We start from the raw sequence: 13,672 nt of genomic DNA on the forward strand, positions 1-13,672 counted from the left end.
ACGCATATTGGTGGGATAAGAGACATACGTACACGAGAGGGCCCCCACGATCAAAAATTTATTTTTTTTTGAAATTGAAATTTCGGAAGAAAATACCTTTAAATGTTATTATAATCAATTTCTGTTAATTTCAATGTTATTTGAAGGCAATGAACTCAAAATTTATCTTTAATAAATTCATTGCGACCCACCCTCTATAAGCCATATAATGATAAATCACATAAAGGTCCTTGGCCCGCGGACCAAATATGGCCCTGGGGGTTATCTGATGCCACCTGACCTCTTCAAACCTAATTTTATAAAAATAAACTAAGCGGCACATTTACGGATCGCTTAAGTGTCCCGTGGTACAATTACAATTCCAGAACACTTAAGCGATCCGTTACACATTTAGAGATACCTTGAGTGACATGTGACGTAGTTTTAGAGCACGTAAGTGCCCCCCCCAGTGCGGTTCTACATCACTCAAATTACCCGCGGCACATTCTCAAATTATTTAAGTGATGCGTAGCACAGTTCCAGAGCACTTAAGCGGCCCAGACACATTTCCAGATCACTTGGATCCGCGAAAAATTTAGAGATCACTAAAGTGGCTCTGTGTAGGGCACTTATCAATAAGGGAGAATGTTACTTCAAGTGCCCACAAACTATCGAAAGGTTTTTCTCGTTTTTGGCGCACCGAATAAGATGCGAGAGAAATTCGAATAGAAGGATACACATTACATGTGGGGGTAAAAGTCACTAATAATTGCATAGAAATAAAAGGAAGTTAAAAAGAACAACTCCGTAGGGTTACAACAATGCCTCTCGCGAGCATGAGGAGAGAGGAATGGAAACACAGGGAGAGTTTGAGTTGAATGGATTCCAATTTTGAATCAAAGATAAAATAAATTAATGAAGAAAAGGATCAAGACATCCTTCGCTTACAAGGTATTCGCGAGAAATTCGAATGATCTCTATTTGACGAATGGGCGATAAATATGGCAACCTCGTTCTAATCTAACCGCACTTTAGAGAAAGGGGAAAGAATGTGAAGGAAAGAAAAGTAGAATATAAGGAAGGAAAAAAACAAGTGAAAGGAAAACAGTATAATAGATAAGTACAGATGATAGAGGATAAAGATAAGAGGGAGTATAAGTATACAAAGTTTAAAACCTCTCTTTTCACTTTCACCCAACTTGTTCTATTTTGCTCTTATAGGTATATAGTAGAAGGATACACATTACATGTGGGGGTAAAAGTCACTAATAATTGCATAGAAATAAAAGGAAGTTAAAAAGAAGAACTCCGTAGGGTTGCAACAATGCCTCTCGCGAGCATGAGGAGAGAGGAATGGAAACACGGGGAGAGTTTGTTTGAGTTGAATGGATTCCAATTTTGGATCAAAGATAAAATAAATTAATGAAGAAAAGGGTCAAGACAGCTCGTCTTAAACAAAACACAAATATTTGTAAGATATACATACACGAGAGATATAATTGAAATATAAATTTTGGCAATATACTTCCTTTCAAGCCGAAAACACACGAAAATCCCGAAAATAACCGAAAGTAGTATCCATAATAAACTCAACATGAGATCCGAGAAAAATGCAAATAATTTAATTCTCATAAAAATCATAAAAACTATTCGGAAAATTCGCGAATTCCAAAAATAAATTCATGTTCCATTTATTCCTTAAAAAAATAAACACGAGGATGATTTCAACATGGCAAAGATATTCTTTTCTTTTTATAACGAAAGAACATTCCAGCAACGGAGATTAGATAGAATATTATTTCGAATATTCATAAACCAATTTCGCATAAACAAGGGAATAAATATTACGAACATTTTTGCTCCGATAATGCCATAATGCCAACATCTTCTCCGGCATTTTAGAATGTTCTGGAACAAAAGGTTTTATTGAATTAATTCCGCACACAGAACTCTTTTCTTTCATGTTTTAATGGTTGCCGAAGAGAAGAGATTAATGGTCGGAACTTTCCTCTCTCTCTCTGCGAACAAATCCCCACTTTTAAAAGTATCCAATCTATTCTAACAAGAATCCGTTCAAGTTTAAATTTTAATGCTACTCAGAGAATTCTCGGAGAAAAATCTGTGTGTGCATAAATTTTATTATTATTTCATGGAAGGAAAATTTCACCGCGACTGCAAAAAGTTTATTTATTCGAAGTGGGTTTGGTATCAATTTTCTAGATATATTAATACGTGAATGTCCCATCGTGGTGTCCGAGGACATCAGAAGATCTCGAATATTAAAATGAATTGACGATCATGTATAACTATATTTGAACTAGCTATAATACCCGGGGCTGCCCGGCAGGGCCATCTTAAGAGCATCGTGAGCCCCCGGGCCAAGTGACGTTTTTGAGGCCCTATCTGGAAAATTCTCGAAAATTTCAACCATTTCTCATTTTTGAGAGGCCCCCGGGCCCATGCGTTAAGACGGCGCTGCTCTGCCCGGGTTTTCTTCAAACTTTACTGGGAGTATTGAGAAAGCGGCAAAAAACTATTATAAAGGAATGAACTATCTATATAGCCTATATATAAAATTGATTTTCTGTGTCAGGCTGCGTGCGTGCGTGCGTGCGTGTTCTCTGAATTTTTGGCCGATTGTCGCCAAATTCTGTATATACAGGGAGTTCTGTTAATGGACCGACAAACTCAGAGGGTTGTCAGTAGACATCAAGAGGAACAAAAACTGCAATGGAACATGGTGTCGCAAACCACGTTTGAGAGGGTGAAAATCGCGAAAAATGCATGCAGGTTTCAACGTCACGCTGGAACGACAAGAAGTACCCCCTAAAATAGTTGATTGGCGCCTAAACGTTTTCTCGATTTGTCAAGCCCTGTTCACTACGCTTGCAAACTCTCTGGGTTACTCGTCTGATCACTCGCTTAGCCAGTCCTTCGCTCCCTAGACAACAACGACAACAAACAGACCATGATCCTCGCTCAGGGGGTGAACAACAATCCCACTTCAACTCACGGTCACTCCATAGACAGATGAGGATTGAAAGTTCGACCACCTTCGGGATATACAAATTTTGCTGCCCTTCCCCATTCTACTTACTTTATTTTATTTTTTTTTTTTTTGACCGCTCATCCCTCAAATTTGCCGCTCTTCCGAAATTTCTGACCTGGGGGCAATAGCACGCTAAGGAACTCCGCCACTGTCGAGCGCTGAACAAATTTCAACAAAACCTATGCACTAAAACCGTTTCGTGAGGAAGAACTGGTCAAAAAAATTTAATTTTCCTGTACATAGCGGCCTCTTTCGATGCTGATACGCAGATAGATACAGGGGATCCCGCTTATAACGGTTTTTTTTTTTCAAAAATCAGTCACAATAAAACATTGTAGGCAGGAAAACGCTTTAAACGGGAAACACTAATGAGAAATACAATCTCAAGTTAATTATAATAGAAATTTCTCCAGAGAGAATATTCTCAAATATTCTTCTAAAGATTATTCTCGAGAATTTTAAACCTCTATGCATAATATTGATGATTATTTAAATATTTATATCTATAATACGCGCTCTTGGGCCCTGGGATATTCAAAGGGGGCAATTGGCAAAAGAATAGATGCAAAGGATGGTTATACGTCAGAACGGAACCTGTTCGTAAGTCGGGGGAATGGCTGCATATAGATCCTTTACAATTATGTATAATATCAATCATTATTTAAATATGCATATTCAATGCAAATATTCAAATTTGTAATTGTGATATTCAAATTTGAGTGAATTTTTAAAATAAATGTAAAAATTTCTTTTTTTTATAAAAGAAATACATGAAATTTTTCTAAGAATTATCTTTTTTTTTTCGGAATAAAATTCTCCCAAGATATGAATCCAATTCCACATCGAAACTCAATCATCTTTTAAAATTTAATTCCTTCAATTTAATCCTAAATTCTTATTTCTGTACAAATTTTTGATGGAAAATAAACTTGAAATCAATTTTATTATGTTTTTTTTAATGATTATTATTGTTTAATGAAAATAAATAAATTATTTTACTGCATAAACATTCTTTTTTTCTTGCAAGTTTAATTTTTCGCGGATTTTAATGAAAATGAAATATAAAATTACGAAAATAACTTTTAATTAAATTTTGAATCCACGCAACACTATGAAAAAAAAAAAACGTATTTTCTTGCGTAAAAATGTGTTTTCAATATTGATCTTTGATACAATTTACATCAAACACCGTGTGGCTATGGTCGGGCCACGTCCTACAGCAGCCCCCCCCCCCCAGGCTGGGTTCTTTGGCGGGCCTTAAACGCATTCGGTGGCCATCACAGTGCTGCCCCTGTCTCACCAGGGTCCGAACTGGTGGGGGGAGATGGAGGCAGCACTCCTGAGAGAAGTGACACATTAAGGCACACGGCCCGGGTTCCTCACAAAAATGAGGTTTCAAGAATTTCCTGGGTAGGGCTTCAGAGATATCACTCGGCTCGGGGCCCATGATGCTCTTAAGACGGCCCTGCTTGAGAGAGTCATCGACATTTGAAATGCAAGGGGCGTTGAAATGAAGGTTGACTTCAACCAGACCTGCAACTAGAAACGAAAGTTCAGATTGTCGCCCGGGGAATATATTACGGATTTTGCATCCATCTCCTCGTAAGGGGTCATTCAAGTATTACGTCAGCATCGGGGGGGGGGGGGGGGGGAAGGGGGTTTCGGATTTGCTGACAAGGGAAGGAGGGGGGTTTGAAGGTTGCTTACGTCATCAACCGCCCCTTTTTGAAGAGAAATATTCTGAGCTGCTGACGGGGGGGGGGGTCAAAAATGGCTGAAAATCTGCTTACGTAATACTTGAATGGCTCTGATCATTTGATCATTTTTGTCGCACCACGGTCATTTTCTGCACACGAGGGCTAATTAGACAGGGACCTACAATTTATTGCCGATTCCGAACGGCAGGCTTGTTTTTTATACTCGTCGAGAGGTTGGTGCGCTAACCCCTCGATGGAGGACTCCCTGCGGTAGCAATTTTTTGCTGCGGTCAAGTCGCCGTTTTTTTTTTTTTTTTTTTTTTTGTACCCCTGTGTCAGGAAAGTTTTCTGACAAGGACGAACCGGGTATCGAACTCGCGACACCTCTAAACATCCTTTGGTACTTTAGAAGAGTATCTTATCGACCTGGGCTACCACGCCCATACTTGAATGGCCCCTAATTTTGAACAGAAAAACCATGGTCTGGTCAGAGCGGCCCTGACACCATGTTTCTAAAGAACTTTTACAAAAAAGACAATCAGTTTGAGGGAAGGGGCCCACAGATTCCCGAATAGCTCTGTGGACATCAAGAAACTGCTCTGAAAACGTGAGGTATAATCACAGGCGGCTCAAGCCCACCTGCCGCCCGGGTGCAAAGCCTCATGTGCCGCCCCCTAAAGACAACCCTGACGGTGGGGGGCTGACAGGGCTTAACACACAGGCCAGATGACACTGGTATAAACCTGATTACTCTTAGCATAAAGTCGCATGTTTTAAATCGCACAAAGAAATTGTCCCGTATTTTGGTCCGGGATTACTATACTAGATAGCTAGATAACTTAATCCACATTACAGCTCCTACACGTATGCTGTAGAAGCGAATTTTTATAAGAGAAATTTATTTCAAATTCGCTTCTAGTGCTCCTGAAACAAACGGGTAAGAAGACGAATTTTTTCTTTTGCCTTCACTCGGCCGTTCCCAGAAAAATTACTGGCTGAGGACACCAAAACGCACACTTGCCCCAAAGAGTGAAAGAGTATCTTGTTGTTTCTGGTAGTACGGTCACACTAGCTGTGGTCGGCTGAAGTTGGTTTTCTGTGGTTCCAACTTCAAGACGCAAATGCGAGCCGATCTCCCCGTTAAAAAGTCTCGCCACAGCGAGCAACAGGCCTACAAGCAGTACAAATATTGAGTCATTACACATCTAAAATACAGATGACAGCACTGAAACAACATCATACACAACACTAGATACGCACTCAGATTGTTAGCTACACACACTTAACACTTCCGTCACAACTCAACTAGGTAGTAAATTGCCCATAGATGGCGATAGACCTGAGTTGTGCTCGGCTTGAAATGAGATGGTCACACTAACTGTCCCACCCCTCGAGTTTTGTCAACATCTTCGTCGTCAAAGTACGGCTCAAAAACGTGATGTCATTGAAGTTTTTTACCATTGGAAATTTTTCAAAATTTAGGTTTTTAAGGCCGGGATTACACTATAAAAGTTTGATAAAGTTCGTTTATAAAACTCGAAAAATGCAACCAATAGGCGGATCAATTAAGTTCGCTCGAATGTAACAGATGTGCTTATTGGTTACATTTTTCAAGTTTTATAAAAGAATTTTGTCAAAATTTAAATAGTTCAATACCTGCCTAACTAAGGCCTATCTAAGCTGCACCCCTTTCACCCTCGCTTAAGCTGCCGCTGGCAGGGCCGTCTTAAGAGCATCATGGGGGCCCTCGGTCCAAGTGGTTTTTCCGAGGCCCCCTACCTTGTAAATACTAGAAAATTTCAACCGGATCTCATTTTTGTGAGGCCCCCTTCTTCCCCCGAGGCCCATGCGTTAGGACGGCACTGGCCCCTGGGTAAAGTGCCCCACCACTTCGGATGCTTCCCACTTGACTCACCGTTCTTTCTCAACGCCTTGATGATTCGACCCGCGAAAGTAAAAGAAAAAAAGTGTTGAGAAACTTGACATTGAACGGCAAACAGCAACAAACACTAAATAAAGATGCTTCTCTAAAAAACGAGAAATGTTCTCTCTCTCTCTCTCTCTCTCCTCTCCATTGTTATGGGATTAACAATCGAACCAGCCTCGAAGATATCCGAGCGGCACGAAATGCTCGAATGCTCCCGAGGCTTTGCATGCCACAAAGTACAAAGACTCTTCTATTATAAACAACGCCAAACAGAAAAGGCCACAGAAAAGAAAAAAACATGTCGGCCATCCCTTGAGCGCGAAAAAACTTGGCTCGAAAGTATCCATACACTGATGAACAGAAAAACACTGATAAATAATTAATAATTAATTAAATTATTAAAATCCGATGAAAGAAATTATTACCGACTGGAAGGTAACAATTGAAAATTAACGAATGGAAATGACGTCGGGAAATTCGAAATCATTAAGAAATAATTCCGGGACCAATGAAAATCCTGAACGAAATAATCTCGGAATAATTAAAAAGAATTATTCAAAATCAAGGCAATGGTTTCAGAATGAACACAAATTCGGAATCTACAAAATATATAATTCCAGAATAGTATAAGAAGTAATTCAATAATTGAAAATATTACATCGAAGGACCGGACACACCCCGGTTCCCATCTCGGATATAAAGAGAGATATGGAAGGACGGGTGTATATCTAGAAATTTTGAAAATATTACAAGAAATAGTTAAAAATTCAATAAATAATTCCAGAATGGATGAAAATTCAGAATCAGTAAAAAGGAATCAGAATCTAGATCAGGAGTTCAGAATCAAAATAATAAAAATGAGCTTAGAATTTTATAAAAGAAATAATTTAAAATAAATAAAGTAATTTAAAATAAATAAAATAATTTAAAATAAATAAAGTAATTTAAAATAAATAAAATAATTTAAAATAAATAAAGTAATTTAAAATAAATAAAATAATTTAAAATAAATAAAGTAATTTAAAATAAATAAAATAATTTAAAATAAATAAAGTAATTTAAAATAAATAAAATAATTTAAAATAAATAAAGTAATTTAAAATAAATAAAATAATTTAAAATAAATAAAATAATTCCAGAGTAATGAAAGAAATAATTCAAGAATAATGAAAGAAGTAATTTAAAATGAATGAAATAACTTCAGAATAATGAAAAAAAAATAATTTAAAATGAATGTGAAATAACTTCAGAATAACGAAAGGAATAGTTTAAAATGAGTGAAATAATTTCAAAATATTGAAAGAAATAATTTCAGAATAATGAAAGAAATAGTGTCAGAATAATGAAAGAAATAACCAGAATAATGAAAGAAATAATCAGAATAATGAAAGAAACAACCAGAATAATGAAAGAAATAACCAGAATAATGAAAGAAATAACCAGAATAATGAAAGAAATAATCAGAATAATGACGGAAATAATCAGAATAATGAAAGAAATAATTGAAAATGAATTAAATAATTTCAGAAATAATTTAAAATGAATGAAATAACTTCAGAATAATGAAAGAAATAATTTAAAATGGGTGAAATCATTTCAGAATAATGAAAGAAATAATCAGAATAATGAAAGAAATAATCAGAATAATGAAAGAAATAATCAGAATAATGAAAGAAATAATCAGAATAATGAAAGAAATAATCAGAATAATGAAAGAAATAATTTAAAATGGATGAAATAATTTCAGAATAATGAAAGAAATAATCAGAATAATGAAAGAAATAATCAGAATAATGAAGGAAATAATCAGAATAATGAAAGAAATAATTGAAAATGAATTAAATAATTTCAGAAATAATTTAAAATGAATTAAATAATTTCAGAAATAATTGAAAATGAATTAAATAATTTCAGAAATAATTTAAAATGAATGAAATAACTTCAGAATAATGAAAGAAATAATTTAAAATGGATGAAATCATTTCAGAATAATGAAAGAAATAATCAGAATAATGAAAGAAATAATCAGAATAATGAAAGAAATAATCAGAATAATGAAAGAAATAATTTAAAATGGATGAAATAATTTCAGAATAATGAAAGAAATAATCAGAATAATTAAAGAAATAATCAGAATAATGAAAGAAATAATCAGAATAATGAAAGAAATAATCAGAATAATGAAAGAAATAATTGAAAATGAATTAAATAATTTCAGAAATAATTTAAAATGAATGAAATAACTTCAGAATAATGAAAGAAATAATTTAAAATGGATGAAATCATTTCAAAATAATCAGATTAATGAAAGAAATAATTTCAGAATCAATGAAAATTCAGAATCAATTTAAAAAATAATTCCAGAACTAATGAAGAAATAACGTAAAGGCAATAAAATAATCTCAAAATTAATGAAATAATAATTATAAAGTTTAATAAGTTCCCGCTGTTCTCTCCCGTAAGTGCTAACCTGTTGGACAAAAGGTGATTTTCAAACCACGGCATGACAAATCCCTGGCGCCAGGCCGCCGCAGCGGCTAAGAAATTGGTAATTGGCGCCTAGACTTTTGTCGAATTCGTCAAGCCCTGTTTTGAACTGTACAAGAAATGACACCTGTTGATAAATATTGACCATGTACTCACCGAAAACGCTGACTTCCATGACGGCGTGGATTGGCACATTGGTGTTCAAGGACGGGCTGAGTTTGATCTCGCCCGTGGTCTCGTTCAACAGAAGCAGGTGAGCGTTATTCCCAGACACGAACCTGTACCTCAGATTGTCGGTGACGTCCGCGTCGAAAGCCGGGACGCGGCCTATAGGCCCGACCGGGAAGTAATTCTTGTAGTTATTGAACATGATCGAGAAATCCTTGAGAACGGGAGCGTTGTCGTTGACGTCCGTTACCTGGATCTCGACGTCGACGTCGTTCCTCAGCGGAGGGGACGACGCCCTGACGATCAGGCTGTACTTCTTGACCGGGGACTCGTAGTCCAGCTCGACCCTAGTTGTCAATTCCGCGGCCTCGCCGGGCCTGGACACGAGGTTGAACGAATCCGCGTCCGGGCCGCCCACTATACTGTACTGGATTTCCGCGTTGGGGCCCTCGTCGGGGTCGTAGGCTTTCACCGATCCGACCGTCCATCCGATCGGGCTGTTCTCCGGGACGGTCAGGTAGAGCTTGTCCGAATCGAACCGGGGAGGGTTGTCGTTGATGTCCTCGACGTAGACCGTTATCGCCACTGACGTCGACAGGGACGGGGAGCCTCTGTCCACAGCGTAAGCGACGAGGTTGTGAACTGCCATGGACTCCCTGTCGAGCAGCTGGTTCGTCCTGACGATCCCCGACGTGGGGTCGACCCTGAATGCCCCGTTGCCGTCGTCGCCGCCCATGAATGTGTACCTTATCTGTCCGTTCAGGCCGAGGTCTTTGTCAGTGGCGTGAATCTGAGTTACGCTAGTGCCTATGATGGCGTCCTCACTGACGGCACTGCTGTAACTGCTGGAATGAAAAGTTGGGGGATTGTCGTTGACGTCCGAAACCTCAATCTCGACGTTCGCCGTGTCCGACAGTGGCGGCGACCCGTTGTCGTGGGCCGTGACGACGATGGTGTAACCGGCGACGATCTCTCTGTCCAGTAGCTTCGTGGTGACCAGGGACCCAGTCGCGGGGTCGATCCGGAACTCGAGGACGTCGTCGTCCATGGTGTAAGTTATACGTGAGTTCTCGCCAACGTCCCCGTCGGATGCCTCGACGACGAGCACCGTGGTACCTATGGGGGAATCTTCGGGGACACTAGCCGTGTAGGGCGTCCGTTCGAATAGCGGACGATGAGTATTGGCGTCACTGATGTTGATGTAGACGGTGGCGACGTCGAAACGTCCTCCGGAGTCGGTGGCCGAAACGGTGAGGACGAAACGCTTCTCCATCCTGTAATCCAGTGGCTGTGCGATGGATATCAGACCCTGGCGGTTTTGAGTGATGACGTTGAATCTCCCCCGGACGTTACCATTGGTCAGCTGATAGATCAGCCGCGGGTCTTCGTCCCTGTCCGTGGCCGTGACACTGATCACCGGGGTACCAGGAGGGTCGATCTCGGAAATCGAAGCGTCGTAAATCTTCGGGTCGAAGACCGGGTCATTGTCGTTGACGTCCTGGATCCTTATTATGACGCTGGCAGTGGCGGATCTCGCTGGCGTACCGTGGTCCGATGCCACCACGTTGAAATCGTACATGGGGTGCTCTTCTCTGTCCAAGACCCTCGACGTCACTATCCAACCGGTGTCCTTACTGATGGCAATGGGCATGTCAGGGAACCTGTTGCCCTGGATACTATAAGAGATGGCGGAATTGTTGCCGTCGTCGGCGTCGTAAGCCTGAACCCGGACTATGCTGTGACCGACGGGTACGTTCTCGACCACCGATTCCTGGAAGAGTGACGTGTAGAACTTGGGATCATTGTCGTTGACGTCCAGGATGTTGACGAGCACCTGTGTCGTGTTGGAACGCGCGGGTGACCCACCGTCCTGGGCACGTACGACCAGCCTGTAGCTCCGGGCAGTCTCGTAATCCAAGGGCGACACCACCGTGATCTCTCCGCTCAGCGAATCGATGACGAAGTGGCCACGAGTATTACCTCCAATCAGGGAGTATCTTATGGCAGCGTTGACACCCTCGTCGATGTCGACGGCCTTCACCTTGGCTATGATGGGATTATTCAGCCAATTGATGTCCTCCGACACCTGCACGGAATAGGATTTCTCAGTGAACTGCGGGTAGTTGTCGTTGTCGTCCTGGACAGTGATCTCGACCGTCGTCGTGGATGTCTTTCTGGTGGCCACGAGTCCCAAATCACTCGCCTGGACGAGCAGAGAGTAGAACGACAGGGCCTCCCTGTCCAATGGTTTCCTCGTCGTTATCATCCCGGTCTTGGAGTCTATCTTGAAAGCGTCGTTGTCGCCACTCGGGTTCAAGATACTGTACTCGATGTCCGCGTTGCTTCCGTAATCCTGGTCAGTGGCCCTCACGGTGAGGACGGTGGACCCCACGGAAGCGGATTCTTTGATGAAGGCTTCGTACGTGTTCTGCTCGAAAGACGGGGCGTGGTCATTCTCGTCGTTGACGTTGACCTGTAGGGTAGTGGTCCCGGTCCTAGACGGTATCCCCGAATCCACCGCCATTATCCTCAGGTAGTGAACGTCCATGAATTCCCGGTCCAGGGTGGCCGTGGTGGTCACTAACCCGGACACGGAATCTATCGAGAACATGTTCTGGCTCCTCGCGTCCAGGACAGCGTGCAGCTCGTAGGTCAGTTCGTCCTTGTCGGCGTCTTGGGCCACCATACTGGTCACTACGTAGCCTTTCTCCCTCTCTTCTGGGACTATCACGACATAAAGGGCCCTCTCGAAGTAAGGTGGGGAATTCTGGCGGCTCCGACTGTCCCTACGGGCTCTTCCAGCCCTGGTCCTCGTCACCAGGGACAAGTCGAATGGCACCGAGGGGAGATGGAGGTAAATCTCTATGGTGTGTTTAGATGGCATGGGGAGCTTCCTGTCCCGAGAAGGGCAGTCGACAGTGAACGAAATCTCCACCTTCCAGTACGGTTCCTTCTCGCAGAACTCGTCCTTGGCCACAAGATCGGATCCGGCAAGCTCGACGGCGTACCGAGGATCCAGCGGCTGTTCGAACTGCAGGTCGCAATTGGACACATCAGATGGTATCAGGCTCGGCAGGTGAGCAATCTGCTGACTCTTGACGAAACAGGCCACCGGCGACCTCAAGTCGCTCTCGACGGCCTGTCCCGGGTCGTCGGAAACGGCCGGTTCCTCGACCCTAACCTTATAAAACTCGACCGAAGTCCTCAGGACGTCATTGGCACTTACCGTCAGGAACACCACCGAGTTCCAGTCCGTCTTCGGCCTGCTTCTCCTCTTCACGCAGGTCCTGTGCGAGAAGGTCAACGTAACCGGGACGAGCACCAGCTCGGTGCTCGAACCGCTCAGCTTGTAGTTGCGGGACTCGACGTAGAACCTCAGCGGGTTGGGGGCGAGGTTATCCAGCCTCGACGTCGAACAGTGGAGGGTCTTCTTGAGCGCGACCGACCCGTTCTGGGGGTTGACGCGCAATAAATTCCTCACGTACCTCGGGGTCTTGGTGGTGTCCAACCTGTACGTCCTGCCGGTACCGAGCCGGGACACGAACACCTGGTAGCCGGGTCGGTTGTTCCTCTGGGACACGTGCACCTCGTAACCGTGCGCGAGTGCCACCAATCCCACGAACACCACAAATCCCACGATGTTCCCCCGGACCATAATTTCTACCTCTCTCTCTCTCTCTCAATCTGCCAATCAATTCAAAACACTAAATCCCGCGATTCCGTCCGGGCTCCCGTCGTGGTGTCCGCGGCGGCTCCCGTTCTCGGATCTCTCATGTTATTGTTTGTTTTTTTTGTAGTCGTCAAGGCAACGGACGCGGCGTCGCTCGCGCGGTAAACACTCACACTCTTCGCACTGCACCACACACTCACTCACCACGCGAAATCCACTCCTGGAGAAGAAACTTTTTCCTCAGCCTGAACATTTCAGGCACATCCTTGTCATAATTTCAACAAAAAAAAAAATTTAAACACGCACAGAGGAATTATTACACGAAATTTACGCGTCCATTGCAAAACAAAACGCGCACGCGTTCGCACGGAAATCCCCTTTCACAAAGAAAAATTTCAAAAAACAAAATAAAATGCGCGTAAATAATCCGTCCTCGCTCTGCGGCGTCTGCTCTCAAACTGACTCTTGAGAAAGAGGGAGAGGAAAAGAGGGGAATCACACACTTTTGGGGTTGCCGCCCGCCTCTCTCTCGTCGCCAAAAGTCTCGGTTCTCGCCAAACTCTCGCTTTTTTTTCATCTAAATGATAACCGATTTATTTCGATGTTGATTTTAATGAAGAAAAGAAATTCATGATTACTATTATTTTTTTCAATGATAAGGAATGAGAAAAATTTATATATTTTTTTTTCCTTTG

The 13,672-nt window shown here is 41.9% G+C and overlaps 1 protein-coding gene across 4 annotated transcripts in view; it reads right to left on the minus strand.

Annotated features, from left to right (window-relative positions):
* The window catches only part of stan (Protocadherin-like wing polarity protein stan), a 414,391-nt gene extending 400,974 nt beyond the window's left edge, over positions 1 to 13,417 (minus strand). For all 4 annotated transcript variants that reach the window (XM_089241555.1, XM_089241556.1, XM_089241557.1 and 1 more), the window contains exon 1: positions 9,296 to 13,417. In XM_089241555.1, the coding sequence (XP_089097681.1) occupies positions 9,296 to 12,962 (3,667 nt within the window). In that variant the 5' untranslated portion in view covers positions 12,963 to 13,417. The remainder of the gene's footprint in view (positions 1 to 9,295) is intronic.
* Positions 13,418 to 13,672: the final 255 nt, after the last annotated feature.

This window comes from Pholcus phalangioides, unplaced genomic scaffold (genome assembly GCF_987345545.1).
Source record: "Pholcus phalangioides strain wild (caught in Gottingen) unplaced genomic scaffold, Ppha-v1.0 ptg000014l_1, whole genome shotgun sequence".
NCBI classification, from domain to species: domain Eukaryota; kingdom Metazoa; phylum Arthropoda; class Arachnida; order Araneae; family Pholcidae; genus Pholcus; species Pholcus phalangioides.